General features: G+C 35.9%; 1 protein-coding gene across 20 annotated transcripts in view; it reads right to left on the reverse strand.

Moving 5' to 3' along the window:
- CDC42BPA (CDC42 binding protein kinase alpha) overlaps positions 1-18,131 on the reverse strand; it is a 323,893-nt gene that overhangs the window by 32,702 nt on the left and 273,060 nt on the right. For all 20 annotated transcript variants that reach the window (XM_055371555.2, XM_055371684.2, XM_055371673.2 and 17 more), the window contains 9 exons: positions 17,496-17,601; positions 12,832-12,968; positions 12,012-12,151; positions 10,692-10,773; positions 8,658-8,874; positions 7,769-7,831; positions 6,006-6,599; positions 3,427-3,524; positions 636-720 (listed from right to left, as the gene is read on the reverse strand). In XM_055371555.2, coding sequence (XP_055227530.1) covers positions 636-720; positions 3,427-3,524; positions 6,006-6,599; positions 7,769-7,831; positions 8,658-8,874; positions 10,692-10,773; positions 12,012-12,151; positions 12,832-12,968; positions 17,496-17,601 — 1,522 coding nt within the window. The remainder of the gene's footprint in view (positions 1-635; positions 721-3,426; positions 3,525-6,005; positions 6,600-7,768; positions 7,832-8,657; positions 8,875-10,691; positions 10,774-12,011; positions 12,152-12,831; positions 12,969-17,495; positions 17,602-18,131) is intronic.

Raw genomic sequence — 18,131 nt, forward strand, 5'->3', positions numbered from 1 at the left:
CACCCTGACAGGCAAACAACATTTAATTCTATGTGAACAGTCTCCCTGGCATTTTATGTGTGGTATGTAACGACATGTGTGACCTCAATATTTTGGTCACTGACCAAATATCCTCCCCTCCTGTCTGTAACACTCTGGGTCTCCATTCCCTCTCCTGATTCCAGGCACTCCCATGACTCTCCTCTCTTTCCTGCTTCTTCCTATGCTGACATCACCACTTTCGAAGTGCTAGGCCCTGTACACTGGCAGAAGATATGTTCCTGAAGACATATTCCTCAACTCTAGATGAGTGTTTATAATTTTAATGTTACAAATTTTGGTTAGGTTCCACAATATTGAAAATACAGAAGACATAATCAGCTACACTTTCTCTACTTACTCAGGTACTCCACAGAAAAATAACAAGGTACATCAGAATCAAATACTTACGTGAGCTTAAACAGAACGACTTTTTGCCCAGTAATTTATTCTAATATATTAAGAATGTGATAGTGGCCAACATCATAGACTTGGAGTAAGATACACCTGTGCTGAAATCTGGACTCTGGCACTTATTATTAATGTGACCTTGGGCAGTTAGCTTAGAAATAATATTTCCAATGAAGCTATCCCTATGAATATATATATTTTCTTACCTGCCATCTTATTTTTGAAATATATTAATCTAATGGTCTCCAACCCTAAAAGATTTAATGATCCTTCATTGTTTAAGGGTCGAACCTAAAATAAAAGACAAAATTAGTATTTCAACAAAACCTTTAAAAATTAAATTATAAAACTTTTGTCCTGCTTATAAAGCATATCTTATTAAGACTTCTCATTTATCTACTTCAAAATGCAGCCCTCTCGGAAAAATCAACAATAATTCTGACTGGAAAGGTATAATACTATCTAATTTGAACAAACAAACTTGCAATGATAACATTTTAAAGGAAGGCTATCCTAAGCAAATGAACAAATAAGTAGAAATACATTTAAACCTTAGACTTTTTAAAGCCATTAATGACCCAACAGTTATACTAAGAAGATATCAACACAGCTGATTTATGAATTCTTACTATCAAAAACTAAATGCATACATATGATGGAGATGGAAGGGTAGATCACTGGGGAAGGAGGGACTGTCAATAAATAGTGATTGAGCAACTGGTTATACGGAACCAAGCATCAATTCCAATTGGGTTAAAAACATAAACGTAATAGGCTAAGCTTTACAATGTTTGGAGGCTGGGTATATACATTTAAAAAAGATTTTTAAAAAAAGGTAAAATGTTTGGAGGAGAATAGAATGTAATCTTATGACCTTAAGGTAGGAAAGAGTTTCTTAAACAAGAGAAAAAAAGACAAACATAAAGGAAAAGAAAGATACATTTAACTACATTAAAATTAGTAACTTCTGTTCAGCCAAATACAAATGAATGAATAGGTCACAAAGAAGAAAAAGATTTACATATCCATTATTAGCCAGTATCCACAATGTATAAAGAATTCCAATAAATAAGAAAAATATGGCCAATCCAGTAGCAAAATGAGCAAAAACCATGACCAGGCATTTTATGGAAGAGGAAATATGAATGATGAATAAACACACACAAGACTTTCAACTACACAGTTAATTAGCAACATGCAAATTGAAACTTCAATGAAATACTACTTTGTAACCATTTACAAAACCTATGAATCCTGACAATGGAAAGTACTAGGATGTGGATAAGAATTCCTTTATGCTGTTGATGGGAGTATTGGTTGGTACAATTACTTTGGAAAATAATATGACACTATCTCATAAAGCTGACTGAACTCCCTATGTCCCATCAATTCTGCTCCTAGGTATATGACTCAAACTCCTGAAAACTATTCCAAAAAACAGATGCAGCAACATCACAATTGCAAAAAGCTAGTAAATAATTCAATGTCCCCCAGTCAGGGAACAGACAGTAGTGCTAAGTTCACCCAACAGAATATTTTATAGTACTGAAAAGCAATAAACTATATGGTATATATAACAACATGAATGAATGAGACTCAGTGGATGAGTAAAGAAAGCAAGATAGAAAATGACTATATATTATAACATTTTCATAAAGCTCAAAACCAAGCAAAACTGAAAGATATATTATTTAGGGATGCTTAAATATGCAAAAATTCTGTATTTTAAGAAAAGCAAAGGAATGATAAACACAACATGACGCAGTTTGCAGTTATATGAGTGATGTTCTGATTCTCAGGTTAGGAGGTAGGTTCATGAGTGATCAGTTTATTATTATCCTTCACAAAGGCCATGTATCTCTTCTTTCACATACATTGCAAAAATTACATGATAAAAATCAAATAGGGCTGAGCGCAGTGGCTCATGCCTGTAATCCCAGCACTGTGGGAGGCTGAGGCGGGCAGATCACTTGAGGTAAGAAGTTCGAGGCCAGCCTGGCCAACATGGTGAAACCCTGTCTCTACTAAAAACATAAAAATTAGCAGGGCATGGTGGTGTACACCTGTAGTCCCAGCTACTCTGGAGGCAGAGGTGGGAGAATTGCTTGAACCCAGGAGATGGAGGCTGCAGTGAGCTGATATCATGTCACTGCACTCCAGGTTGGATGACAGAGCGAGATCCTGTCTCAGAAACAAAAACAAAACAAAAAAATCCACAGAAAAGTAATAATGACCAATCCAAATTTACAAACTAGAGTACATTTTAGTTGCTTTAGATAATCTGGCAGTATTTACAAGAGCTTTTTAAACTGCTATTATGATTTTAAATGGGTGCTGATTTTGAAATATGATCTAAGCTACTTTCACGTATTCTCTAAACCCTGTCCCCCAACTAATCATACATGCTATATATATATATCACATCTATCTATGTGAAACTATTGCTTTTCATTTTTGCAAACTAGCAGTTCTATAATTGTAAAAATTCTCTTTGTTATGGAAACAGGATTATATATTAAGAAAAATATGTTTTATTAGGAATATATGAAATATTTATTTTTCAATTATGAGACACAAACAGTTTTGGTTCTAAGTTTAATTACTTTTCTAGCCTTTTAAATCTGTCCTCACCGGATTAAACACTGGGTGAATGACAGTTATAATTCATAATAATCATGTACTCTCTCAGAGCTCCTTAATCCAAAAGTAGAAGATAACACTGACATTTTAAGTTGTAGGATATATTCTAGTTGTTCATAATAATAACAATCATACTTTGCATAAACCAAATATAGTAAAATAAGTATGGTTTTAGCGAGGCATAAGGAAATTAACCAACTTTATTTCTGTTTCTATTTTCTCACTCTTAGCTAAGTCCCAAACTGCCAATTACACATTCCAGAAAATGCTGAATAAATAAAAAAAAATTACTATGTAGTAATTTAGTGTTTTCACTTATACTCAGTTGGCTTAGCCCACATTTTAATGTTAAATTACCTTTTTGAGAGGAAGAGTCTGAATCCATTCCATGGAGTTCACATCAAAGATATCAACTGCATTTTCACTGTACACCGAGAGATATGGTGCATTGTAACCTGGGAGAAGGGAAGGAGGGGGCAGCTTGCGGATTACTTTTAACTATTGAACCCCAAATATTTTGAAAGGTCTACACTAAATAACTGTAGAGTGGAATCCCACCCAAATCCTATGTGGCTATCATATAGTAGCCAAATCAAAACATTTTTGAAGCAAACAGAACATATATCATAAATGAGGAACTGGTATACCATGATTCAGATTATATAGCCGTTATAATATAGACGGATTCTGTAAACACCAGGGGTATACTATTTCTTTGCCCAACATGAGTTCTATAAAGGAATTTCATTATATTTGAAGTATTTGATTCCTAAAAGTAGTTAAGTTATTGACAGTGAATCAAACTTAGAAAGCAGAGAAATCTTCAGGTAAGTGTTCTAGTCCCTGTTAAGAATGTATAATAAAGCACTGTAGCACAGTTACATGAATAGGGTAGATGCTCAATATACACTTGTTGAAAGAATGAATATCAACAAATGGTGACACAAGCAAAGAAAGATTCAATGGTTTACTTAAACTAAGGTTACAAAGGGAATTATTGGCAGAGCTACACAAAAAAGTCAGACATTCCAACTCTGACTCTACATTAGAATAATCATAATGATTATCTGATTCAGTTGCAAGACAGCATTTATTCCATTGATGAGTATGAGAGTGTGTGTGGGTTTGTGTTTTTAGAGATAAGGTCTCACTGTATTGCCTAGGCTGGAGTGCAGTGGCATGATCATAGCTCAAGTGATCCTCCTACCTCAGCCTCTTGGGTAGTTGGGACCACAGGCATGCAACCACTACACCTGGCTAATTAAAGAAAATTTTTTATAGAGACAGGTTCTCGCTATGTTGCCCAGGTTGGCCTCGAACTTCTGGCCTCAAGTGATCCTCCCGCCTCAGCCTCCTGAAGTGCTGGGATTACAGGTGTAAGCCACTGTGCCCACCTAAGACCATATTTTTCAGAAGAAACAAAATATTAAAAATAGTTAATTCCCAAGATCTGCAGTTGAAAAGCTGGAAAGACAAAAAACAACAACAATAACAACAAAAAATAGTTAAGTCGTTCATCCCAGGATGGAGGGTGGGGGAAAAAAAAGTCTGGATGGGTAGAACTAGAGGTATTTTTCTTTCGTCCTGTTTATGCAGACTTTCTGATTTTTCTGTAATGAGCATGGGTTGCCCTCCCAAACTTTCTCGCACTGAACCTTTAAACTTGACTAGACCCATACCCATGACTCCTCCTCCTACCTTGTTACAAATGAAGAGGTTTTACTCCTCCTGCCCCCAAGTAATTCTTGCACCTGTCTTCTGAATTTTGTCCTCTCTGGCCTTCTTGGCAGTCTTACTCTATTTCCCATATAGACAACTTTTCCACGTAGTTCCCTAGAGTTTTTTTTCCCTTCAGCATTTTAACATGCTCAAGTATTTTTCATTAAAAACAAAACAGTTTGGATGAAATACTTCTCCTATGTGCATAGCACTTACACTCTACTGCAACTACTTGCTTTATCACGAATCTTTTCCACTGCACCCCATGCTCTGTGGGGTTAAGACTGTATCTATTTTACTCATTGCTGTAACTCATATTCAGTGGCACATATTCAATAATAACTGGATTATTTTCAATAACCAAAGTATTCTATAATTAAAAGTATTCAATGAGGCTGGGTGTGGTGAGTCAAGCCTATAATCTCAGTGCTTTGGGAGGCCAAGTTGGGAGGATTGCTTGAGGACAAGAATTTGAGACCAGCCTGAACAACTAATGAGACCATCTCTACAAAAATAAAAAATAAAAACATAAGCTGGGTGTGGTGGTGTGCACCTGCTGTCCCAGCTACTCGGGAGGCTGAAGAAGGAGGACTGCTTCAGCCTAAGAGTTGGAGGCTGCAGTGGGCTATGACGATACCACTGTACTCTATCCTGGGTGACAGAGCAAGACTCCATCTCTCAAAAAAAAAAAAAAAAGTATTCAATAATTTATTATGTCTTAATATTTCTTGAAGGGGTAAAATAAGCAATGATAAATATCTACCCATCTAGATAAAAGTGGAAAACTGAAAAAACACCTCTTATAGATGTTACATTATACCTTTACATACCTGATTAAATAACTCACTTAGTAACTACTTCTCCAGAATAAGTTCTGTGAAACACTGATGCTTACAAGCACCATATTTTGGGGGACCATGAGATAACAATTCTGGGTTATTTCAAAATACGATGTGGGGTAAAAAATCCATCTTAGTGAAATATTCCACAGAAAGATGTTTTGTTTAAATTACATGCATGCTAATGCTGGCCCTGTTTGCCCAGGCCTAACTACATATGGTTTTTACATCAACAACATAATCAATACTGAGGAAAAGCATTAAGAATGACTTTTGAAAAAAACTGTTATCAACAATGACAACATTTGGGAGACGAAGTAGAAGGGAAAAGGAAGAAGAGATATAAAGATAAGACAGCCATAAGAAAGAGAATCTTACAACAAGAGGAAGGATTTGCTGGCCACATCAATTCCTGTTGTCTAGATCTTCGGCCCTGGCAGTCAGTGTATATCCCAATGCTGTTAAAACACAGCAGATATTCTTTACTGGAGATCTCAACTGCGCAGATAGCATCCATTGGTTGATGTGCAATAAATGATAGTGTATGGTCATTTGAATGGAGCATACTGTATGGATTTCCTTCTCCATTCAAGGGGTATCTTAGAAATCCTGACTGGAATCCCACACAGAGTTGTTCACTGAAGATTGCCATCCACTGGACATTATATGGGACTTGAATTTCCTTAAATTTTCTGTGACGGGTCTTGCTCTGAAATAGCTCATAACAGAGGACCTGCCTTTTCATAGCCACACACAGGCATGTGAGAGCTCCATGGCGCACCTTTCCAGAAGTTATGGTTTGACACCCTTTAGTTTCTGACAGCTTGTAAAAATCGGTCTCTCGCCCATCCAATGCTGACATAGGAAAAAGTCGTACATGACGATTTCGTCCTGAGATCACAGCAACAAGCTGATCATTTGGAATGAGTTCAATCTGATGAATCTTCTTATTGTCACCAACTCTAATAATTTCTAAACACAGAAAGAATAATAAATCAAAATATAGTTTTATTGATTAATCATATCCCAATTATACTCAAAAGGATGTAAGTCAACTTACAGATGCACACACGGAAGAATAAGACATCAGAAGTCACAGGAAAAAAAGATTATCAAACCCATCATAAGATAATTTAACTCACCTATAGTACGTATTATATTGAGTCCTGAGATTTCTGGCAGCCAAGGCAAACCCCAAAGGATTCTTGTGTAAAAGTATGCCAAATCTTCAAGGAAACTTTTCTACTGGCACTAAATTCTAGGGAACGTCACCATAGGATTCCCATTTTTAAAAACAGAGAACTTATTTTTCAGAAGTTTTTACATGGGTAACAATGCATTGTTTTCCCATGGTCTAAGTTGACATAAAGATAAAACTTAGAATACTGTATTTATGAATACCAAGTTATATTGGTTTCTCTTTATTTCACCCAGCATTTAGTTTTTCCCTAGAAGAAAAACCTCCAAACAAACACATTTTAATAGCTGTTGCCTCTTCTGGTACTAATAGAACAATGTGAAAATCAAGTTGTATATATTTTTTTTCATGTTCCATCTTTAGAAATGCAATCTGGGCTGGGCGCAGTGGCTCATGCTTATAATCTCAGCACTTTGGGAGGCCAAGGAGGGTGGATCACCTGAGGTTGGGAGTTCGAGACCAACCTGGCCAACATGGAGAAACCTCGTCTCTACTAAAAATACAAAATTAGCCGGGCGTGGTGGTGCATGCCCGTAATCCCAGCTACTGGGAGGCTGAGGCAGGAGAATCTCTTGAACCCAGGAGGCAGAGGCTGCAGTGAGCCGAGATCATGCCACTGCACTCCAGCCTGGGCAGCAAGAGTGAAACTCTGTCTCCAAAAAAAAAAAAAAAAAAAAAAAAAGAAATGCAATCTGAGTTCATACAGAACTGCTAAATAAAATGATACAAGAAAGACAATACATATTTGAAGTTTTAAACCTCAGGGGGGTTATAGAAATTTAAAAATAATCTTTTAATTTATAAACATCAAATTAGGTCTGGAAAATTTTAGTCACAGGATAAATAAGAGCAAATCCTGCTCTTTGTAGAATTTAGAATCTACAGTTTAAATTTTTTTAACATATGATTTAAAATTACTCCAAAAAAAAAAGTTTTCTCTTACCATCTTTGGTGACATGTACAACAAATAACCCTTCTTCGTTTCCCAAAGCAATTCTTTCATGATCTATGTAAGACATGAATGTGAAAGATTTTTATTAGGAAAAAAACCATGTAACGCTAATAAACCAGATGATAAGAACATCTGGTGCAAAAAATGGAAATAAAATGAATTACAATAACAGTTTACACTATTTCCTTTCAGATTATACTGGTAAATCTCTCATGTCTTCTAAAATAGAACAATTATTAAAGAATAATCCATATCAATACTTACAAAAAGAAGTAAATGTTTAATAAATGATGAAACAAAATGACAAACCTAAGTTGTTCTACACTTATTGTTTTGGGAGGTAAAAATTGTGAATGGCATTTGAACCATACTCATTGAACTTTTCAGTATTTATGGAAAGTAACAAAAGAGTTAGATGCATACACAGGAACACAGCAAAAATTTAAACCTCCAGACACAGAAACTGCCATTTGTTAAGGGGATTTCTTTCTTATGCAGGGCACTCTGTGTCATGTATTCCATCTTATTTAAACTTCCCAATAACCTTAGCAAGGTAATTACCATCTGTATTTTATATATTAAACTCTAAGAAACTAACTTGTTCTAAATCACACAAGCAGAAAATAGATTAGTAGGCTAATGCTTAGCAATGTTGTTTTTTCAGGAAAAAAAGGCACTTTGAAAGTGTATTTATACTCCTGTTTACTGAAAAACAAAGATCTGATATAGGTCTCATTCATTCAGTAAACATGTACTGAGCATTTGTGATATGATGCACAGTATGTTGGACACTGGGGATTCCTAGATGAAAGCCAATCCCTGTTCTCAAGGTAGATTAGTAAACAATGATAATAATACGATAAATGTTATAAATTCATACCTATGATTGCGGCTGCCTGGGTTGTTTTAATGAGGGGTAGAGTGCTGTCATAAGCCTCTTTGGGAACATAGACTGAGCGGTCTCTGAATTTGTTTTTCTTCAAAATCTTGTGCAATTCACTCAGCACTCCCACCCACTTATTCTTCTCATTCTCAGTGTCTGCTAGCATCAGGATTGAACATTTGTTATTAGATGCTGAGAGCTGGGAAGCTGTGACCTAGAACAATTTAATCAATATTCATGATATTAGAAAACAGACACCCTTTATGCTAGTTTCATGATTATGTTAGTTTGCTTAGCACTCACCAATAAAATCAGCATTCATTAAATGATACCATTACTGGAGTTTAGCTATTCCTAATCAGAATAACTACCTTTAGCACTAGAATAAATGACAAAGCAAAGGTGGCAGATACCATTTGAAATGTTAGTATCATTTTCATTTTCCTTCTGTAAATGTGCCAGAACACTATCACTAAAGAGGCATTAAATATATAACAACAACAACTGACATTTATTGAGTAAATACTGAGCACCAGGTAGATCTAAGCACTTTACAAGTATTAACTCACTTAACTCTGTTAACATCGTCATGATTTAGGATGTACTGTCATTATATCCTTATTTTATATATGAAAAAATGGTGATGCAAAGAAATTAAATCATTTCTCCAAGGACACACAACTACAAGTCTGGGATCTTGTGCCCATGCTCTTAAGCGCCACACCATACTGACTTGTGACTTGTTTTAAGAAGTCAGAAGTGCTCAGAAATATATTCTCTGTTACTTCACAACAATAACTTGCATTATCATTAAGATTTGATCATTTAAATTAATATTTAAATGAAGGTTTATCATTATTCAAACAACACTATCAGAGCAGTTTTAAATTTTACCTATATGAATTCCTTATTATAAGTAAAGAATTCCTTATTAAGTAGCAGTGACAATAAAATCACACTATGAAAATCAGTTATAGATAAGTGGGCCTCTGTAGGCTCCCTTGGTGGCTGGGAGGAAAATAAATAGTTGTCAGTCTGGGAACTAAGAGACTAAGTATAATCTTTGCCTGACCTTCCTTAGATACAAGATTCATAGACAAATATAGGGAGATAGGCATAACAATTGGGCAGTAGTTTTTTATTTTTTTAACCTCTATTGTCTTAATTTACCAACTCAAGATTGCATCATGGCAAGGGCCTCCAAAGACGGCTACCAACAAGTCTTCCTAAGGAATTCCATTCTTCTCATCAAGAGGTGGAGTCTATTTCCCCTCCCCTTAAATCTGGGCTGACCTCATGACTTGCTTTGACCAACAGAATGCAGAAGGGTTATTATACCTGTTTTGGGCCTAGTCCTCAAAGGGCCTGGCAGCTTATTTTGCTCTCTTAGAAGCCAGCCACTGGGAGCTCAGCCAGCCTACCTGACGACCAGAGACCACATGGAGGGAGTTCACAAAGAGGAGAACTGAGATCACCCAGCTAACAGCCAGCACCCAGATGTAAGAGCAAGCCCATTAGATGTTCTGGTCCCAAATGAGCTGAATGCAGTCACATGAGTGACACTAGCGGACACCACAAGAACTGTACAGCTGGTCCACAGAATAGTGAAAAATAGTAAATCATTGTTGGTTTAAGCTACTAAGTTTTGGAATGGCTGTTACAAAGCAGTAAGTAACAAACACATTAATTTTTCAAGACAGACATTTTTATTTTTTTAAAAACTTGAGAAGCCTCACACTTATCTAATTTTCCATGTGGTAGTATTTATTTAAAAATTGAATTGGAACTAAAAAATATTATCTACCAGGAAGCATATTTTATAAGCCATATATTGATGCTTTCTCCAGGTCTTTCACTAATTAAATACTTAGCACCAATTTTCTATACCTTCAAGTACTGGATAATATGGAATATATAAAAGAATATAAGATTTGGTTTTACTTATAGTGAATTTATGATTTATATAGGGAGGGAAAATATACTCATTAAAAACACGTAATTCAGTGATCAAATTACAGCATACACACTTACCCTAAATATACAGGGTATATCTTTCCGACTTGCATGGATAACATCAGAAGCCAAGACTGAACTCACAGAAAATTCTTCATCCCTGAACGAAAAGCAAAGCATTAAAAGTTACTATATGTGGCTATGTGTGTGTGGTTTGGGGTGTGTATCCAAATAACACATATCCAAAGCTTAACTGCACCAAACACCCAAATTTAATTTTTTAAAAAATTTCATTTTCCCCCATTGTAATTAATAGTGCCCCAAATAATTTATCAAGAATAACTTCCTAGTGGCACATTATACAAGAGCTAGAAATCATTGCTGGCTTACCCACAGTCACAAGGCCAGTTAAGTATACACGTAGAACTGGGATTTGAACCCTGGTAGGTCTCTGGAACCTCCAGTGGACCCTCTTGCCTCCCATAATAAATCTTAAGTACCCTCAACCCAGCTCATGTTATATTTTATTGTTCCTTCAACATCTACAACGTATTTCCTCCACAATAATTTCTTGTGATTCCCTTAATTTTGTTGTTGGTACCATGACTCCCTTAGTCTTACAGGCTTGACACCTTAGTCCTATTTGTGATTCTTCTCCCTATCTATATTCAGTCCCTTAGTAGGTTCTATCAGATTTTTCTTGCCAATATTTCTTGCATCTATCCCGTCATGTTCCATATTTGTAGGGGAAGATAATGTGTTTGAGATGCCAATGTGAAGTGCCAATTTGAGTCACAGCTAGAAATTCCGGTTTTGAGCAATGGATGGATATATCTGAACTGGAGATACAAGTTTGGGAGTCATCAATGCAGAGGAGATGGCTGAAGCTGTGAGTAAATATGATCACTCAAGGATAGTGCCTGGAGTTAGGAGAAAAGGTAAAGGAGAGAACACTAAGGAACACAGGAAGAATCTGAAAAATGAGACCAGAAGTGTTCAAGGGCTGTACTTACTTAAATGTTTACTGATTATGTTTTCCAGAAGCCTTTCTGATTTTTATTTTCTTTCCTCACATTGAAATTATACTCTAAGCCTTTAGGTGATGTGATAATATAAACTTCACATGGTAGGCCTCCATTACCCCATTTACACAGGTCTTTGGGAAACCAACTTCTTTTTCCTTAACTCCTAGCCCCTCACACTCAACACACATACCAACCTGTCCTATAAATACACCTTACTTCTATTTTCAATTCTGTTTCTATAGCAATATTAGCAAATTAGAAAATACAAAATTAGTTCATTGAAATAAACCATGGCAACACAATTTTTAAAAATCAGAAACTTTAAAATTCCTATGTTGCAATGATACAAATAATTTTACCTTCAAAGTCTTACCTCATGTCAATCACTTGACTAATGACAACACTGGGCTGAGATGCTTTTCCTTCAGCAATATCGTACAGAAAGAGTTTGAAGTCACACACTATAGCCAGTGCTCTCTGCCACCCTTTCTTCACTCCAGCTGGCTTAGGAATCTTAGTTTTGTTTTAGACAGACAAACAAACAGCCAAAACAACTCAAATGAAAATATCCCTTAAATTACATATGTAATTGCATGGTAAAGACCTACAGATAATGCACATGTTTTATAAGTCTGCCATTCTGGTTGGTAAAGTAGCAGATGAGACACATATCATTAAACTATGAGAAAATGTGAGAACACATTCTTCAAATACTGAATGACTTTTTATTCTGAGAAACATTTTAATGGTACCATTTTAACTTTCACTCATATTTCATCAAAATAACACTCATGGTTTTCTTTCTAAATAGCATAAAAGTCAAACTTGGTGTAAGATGAAGTTCAGCTTACATTGTAAATACTACTCAAGATAACAAGACTATGCCTTAATAGCTCATAATTCATAACCATATGCCACCTCTCTTGCAAGACCAGGGGCTACAAACTCCTTTATGAAGATTTCATCACAAGATAGGAACAATATGGAAAAACTTGAGACATTTTATAACTTATTTCCATGTAAAAGCTAGGTTTTTGTTTGCAAATCATTATTCTAGATGAAATAAAATTATTAGATGAATTTTATTCATTTAATTTTCCATCAAGAACTATCCTCTTAAACTAACTGGATTTGATTTTAATTCATTAATAAATCTTAAAGGATTAATCTAAACCCAACTTAATCATACTTACCCTGACATGACCTTCATATGCTGTTCCTATTCCTTTCTGAGGGTCTATACCCAGGGGACCTTTTGTCTGTTCAGGAGGAACTGGACAAGTTGTTGGAGCTTTGTTTACACAAGTTATATGGCATGAGAATCCACACACTTTTAGAGGGAAAAAAGAAACGTTTGATAAAAATTCATTTTAACAAAAAGAAAATTCATAACACTCACTGCATACAAGATGCTATGTTAGATGAATGCTTATCTCCAATTTTATTTTAAATAACTGTTTCATCATTTGGGTAGCTGATTCATTTGCTTACCAATGACAATTTTAATGAGACATAGTAAATATTTAAAAAATTATTTGTATTACTGCTCTTCTGTATTGACATTAGTGATCAAAAAAAGAAGCAATAGACAAAGCATCTAACCTTGTGAATAAAATGATTGATTTAGATTTTCTAAGAGAGTGGTTTCTAGAGTTTTTTGCTCTTCATCCCACTGCAACTTGGTATCTGCCTTGAAATTTCTGTTGCAAGGGTCACTAGTGGGCATTAAGCTACCTGACGTCTTCGGTTTGGCAAACCCTACCAATCCTTGAAAATGGAGTTTTTCAGTGACTAAAAAAGTACAAGTTAAAGGTAAATTTTAGGAGTTATTATTATATATACTTAAACTACTACTAAAATAACAATAGTTAACTTTATGGAGTGCTTTTTATTTTTCTATAACAATCTAAGAGAGGTACAGTTACCATCTCTATAAATGGACTACATATCACTGATGGATACTGTGAAACCAGCAGAGAGGCAAGATGACAAAAATCATCCAAACATCTCAATGCACTTTATTTATTTATTAAAGAGAAGGTCTTGCTAGCTATGTTGCCCAGGCTGGCCTCAAAATGATCCTCTTGTCTTAGCCTCCTGAGTAGTTGGGACTATAGGCATGAGTCATCACACACAACTTCAATTCACTTTTTTTTTTTTTTTTTTGAGACGGAGTCTCGCTCTGTCGCCCAGGCTGGAGTGCAGTGGTGCGATCTCGGCTCACTGCAGGCTCCGCCCCTTGGGGTTCACGCCATTCTCCTGCCTCAGCCTCCCGAGCAGCTGGGACTACAGGCGCCCGCCACCTCGCCCGGCTAATTTTCTGTATTTTTAGTAGAGACGGGGTTTCACCGTGTTAGCCAGGATGGTCTCGATCTCCTGACCTCGTGATCCGCCCGCCACGGCCTCCCAAAGTGCTGAGATTACAGGCGTGAGCCACTGCGCCCGGCCTTCAATTCACTTTTAAGTGGAGTATCTAGCAAGTTATGATTTGTTTTACTTACAAGCAAAGGGCAGTGGAAGCAACAAAATAAGTATCCTATACTGGATCTAATTCCAACCAACCACAAGGAAAGGAACACGACAGGAATCTTTAGAAGCTGGAACCACATTATTACAACATTTACAAAAGCCTGGCAGACAAAGGCTAGGAACAGTCTCATGAGTTCCCATAGCTTCATAAAGTAGGCTTCAAAGGGTCTGAAGAAAAGATAGGCACAATTTCACAGCAAAAGACTCTAGAAGGGAAGAGAGTCTGAGAAGACCTCAAAAATTCCTACTATGAATTGCAAATAATTGTGGTGCATAAAAAATGATATAGGACTTAAAGCCAGGTAGCTGGCCAGGATTCTTTCTGACAAACAAATTTTAAGATGACATACCAGTACTGGCTAAGTTCCAAAATGAAACAAAGCTTGAAAACTACAAATTTTCTCCTTCTTTGCCTTCAGTCACACCTTCCTAGTCAACAATACAGGCGATTCCTTCTCAGGTTAACTTGGCTATCTTTTCCTGTTGCCTTCCCTTAACTATGTAAGAGACTCATGTACTTGCTCTCTTCTCAATCTACATGTACTTCCTGGATGTCATTCATGTTTATAACTTAATACACTCCTAACTCTTAAATCTCTGCTTTCTTAACCCTGAACATTTTATTTGGCTTTAAACACACATATCTAATGGATTAGTTAAAATACTGCAATCTAGATCTTTTACTTTAGCTGTGAGAACTAACCAAACAGAATGCACTGCCTTAAGATGTTATTAATTTCCCTCTTACTCAAAGTACTCAGATACAGGCTAACTACAAGTCTATTATAAAGGAAACACATGCATCTGATGGGGATGGGCTACATTTCCTTTAAGGTCCCTTCCCGTCCTAACAGCAGAAGAGACAGGAAATGGCAACTAGTATTAGAATTTGAGTTAGCAACTATTTTCTTGTCTTTTTCATAAGATACATCAATATATGAGAGATCTTCAGAATGTTCATGGAAAATGCATATTATGGAAAAACTATACATGGATTTAAAATTTTCTTTTGCACCAAAATAAATGCATACTAACTTGTTATAATATGTCTGAAAAGGATCTAGTTTGAGGCACTAAGAAGAATGAGACATCAATTTGAAAAGAGCCCCTATCAGAGCAACATGAATTCTGCTAAAATTAAGTAAGAACAAATATAAAATTTACAATGAAGCTTGGGTGAAATCATTGATGCTTTACAAAAAGTTTATGGGGACAATGCCTGATATGGTTTGGCTGTGTTCCTACCCAAATCTCATCTTGAATTGTAGCTCCCATAATTCCCACGTGTCATGGGAGGGACACAGTGGGAGGTAATTGAATCATGGGGGTGGGTCTCTCTGTGCTGCTCTGGTGATAGTGAATAAGTCTCATGAAATCTGATGGTTTTATAAAGGGGAGTTCCCCTGCACATGCTCTCTTGCCTGCCACCATGTAAAACGTGACTTTGCTCCTCTTTCACCTTCCACCATGATTGTGAGGCCTCCCCAGTCATGTGGAACTGAGTCAATTAAACCTCTTTCCTTTATAAATTATGCAGTCTTGGGTATATCTTTATTAGCAATGTGAGAAGAGACAAATACAATGCCTTAAAGAAATCAGCAGTTTACAAATGGATAACTCATTTTAAGAAGGGATAAGATGATGTCAAAGATGAAACCTGCAGTAGCAAACCTTCCACATTAATTTGCCAGGAAAAAAATTAATCTTGTTCATGCTCTGTCTGAAGAGGACTGATGAATAACAGCACAAACAACAGCCAATACCACAGACATCTCAATTGGTTCAGCTTACACAATTCTGACCAAAAATGAATGCTGAGCAAACTTCCCACTTGTTGGGTGCCAAAACCACTGCACCCAGATCAGCTGCAGAATGTTCAACGGAAATTTTAAACAAGCGGGATCAAGATCCTGAAGGATTTCTTTGAAGAACAGCAGCAGGAGATGCAACATGGCTTTACCAGTATGATCCTGAAGACAAAGCACAATCAAAGCAATGGCTACCAAGAGGTGGAAGTGGTCCAGTCACAGCAAAAGTGTACCAGTCAAGAGCAAAGGTCATGGCAATAGTTTTTTGGGATGCTTGAGGCATTTTGCTTGTTGGCTTTCTAGAGAGCCAAACAATGATAGCACCTGTTTATTATGAGAGTGTTTTGAGAAATATAGCCAAAGCTTTAGCAGAAAAACGCCTGGGAAAAGCTTCACCAGAGTCCTTCTTCACCATGACAATGCTCCTCCTGCTCAGTCCTCTCATCAGACAACAGCAATTTTGTGAGTGTTTCCATGGGAAATCATTAGGCATGCACCTTACAGTCCTGATTTGGTTCCTTCTGACTTTTTTGTTTCTGAATTTCAAAAAGTCTTTAAGGGCACCCATCTTTCTTCAGTTAATAATGTAAAGGAGACTAGACTGACATGGTTACATTCTCAGGACCCTCTGTTCTTCAGGGATGGACTAAATGGGTGGTATAATTGCTTACAAAGTTGTCTTGAACTTAATGGAGCTTATGTTAAAAAAATAAAGTTTATATTGTTTATTTTTATTTTTAAATTCTACTTTTCCACAAGCTTTTTGAAGTCCCCTCATATAAGGTAGTGTTGCAGTGACAAATTTCATTTGATTTTTTAAAAAAGCATTCTTCTGAAACATTAAAAAAAATATATGTTCCATTATAATTTAAACCATTTTCACTTCAGAGGTCCTAGGAAAAATAAAGGAATACCCAAACAAATATACTTTCTTTTCTGTTCACATGACCCCTGACCCTCTCTCCTTCATCACTCAGAATGTGCGCTCTATGAGGGTAGGATCTATGCCTTTCCCCTATCCACTATTATGTCCCCAGTGCCTAGAAGTACAGTGGGTGTTCCATAAACATGTGATGAATAAATCATGGATGTTAGGGAAAAAAAAAAAACCTCTGCTATTAATACAGGAATAAAATATCTTTCAGACATAGTGGCAGACATTTAATATTTCTGAAAAGGTTCCCACACTGTCTACTTTTTAATAACAATTTCTCTAATAAATTAAACAAGGTTAAAATTCAATGAATTTTCTTCTGTCAGATAGGTTAATGTTTTTTGGCAGGGACTACAAATTTACTCAATAACAAAACAAAGACAAATGAACCATATTTAAATATATTGCCCCTGAAAAATATGTCTAGTTTCTCAAACATTCAACAGACAACACAGATTATTTCCATTCCTGTTATGCAAAAACAGGATTAAGTAAAACAAACATTTATACACCTTTGAAAGAGAATCAACTTATTTGATTACAATTTAGATAGTGAAGTCACATTTTCTTTCCTTTGTGTTCTTACCTTCACATGAACAGCCCTGTCTTATTAAACCCACCATCAAGGAGGTACACTGATGACACTTGGTAGGAGTAGTAAAAGATTTTACAAAAAACTGGTGAGTCTTGCGCTGCAAAACAAATTGATAAAAAAACACACAGATTGTTTAAAAGATTTCCATAATGTGAGTCCTTATGCCCCACTTTCTAGAATGTTTTCTAAATAGGAATAGAATGAATTATTTCCATTTCTCATTACATCTTCTTATAGTTTATGGTCTTTAAACATTTTTATTAGGTAATTTGAACTGGACTAAGCTAAAATAATTAAGAAGTTAAATGATAATCAATTGCTCTTGAATGCCATTTTAAAAGTATGTAAAATAAACAATAGCTTTTTTGGGGGGCTCATAAATCTTAGCTTTAGAATTTTAATAAATTATCCAAATTATTGTTCAGCAAATAGTTAAGTAAAATATTGCATATTTATACTGACACAAATATAGGATTTTAATATGCTTTATACCTTCTTAGGAAAAAGAGTTATTTAAAATTATTGTTTCTACTGTAAATCATGCATTTCTCTTTCTGGGACCAAGGACAAATAATATGCTTCACGAATCAGTTTCCTCCTATGGAAAGAGGCAGTATAACACTTGAG

Source organism: Gorilla gorilla, chromosome 1, assembly GCF_029281585.2.
Source record: "Gorilla gorilla gorilla isolate KB3781 chromosome 1, NHGRI_mGorGor1-v2.1_pri, whole genome shotgun sequence".
Classification (NCBI taxonomy): Eukaryota; Metazoa; Chordata; class Mammalia; order Primates; family Hominidae; genus Gorilla; species Gorilla gorilla.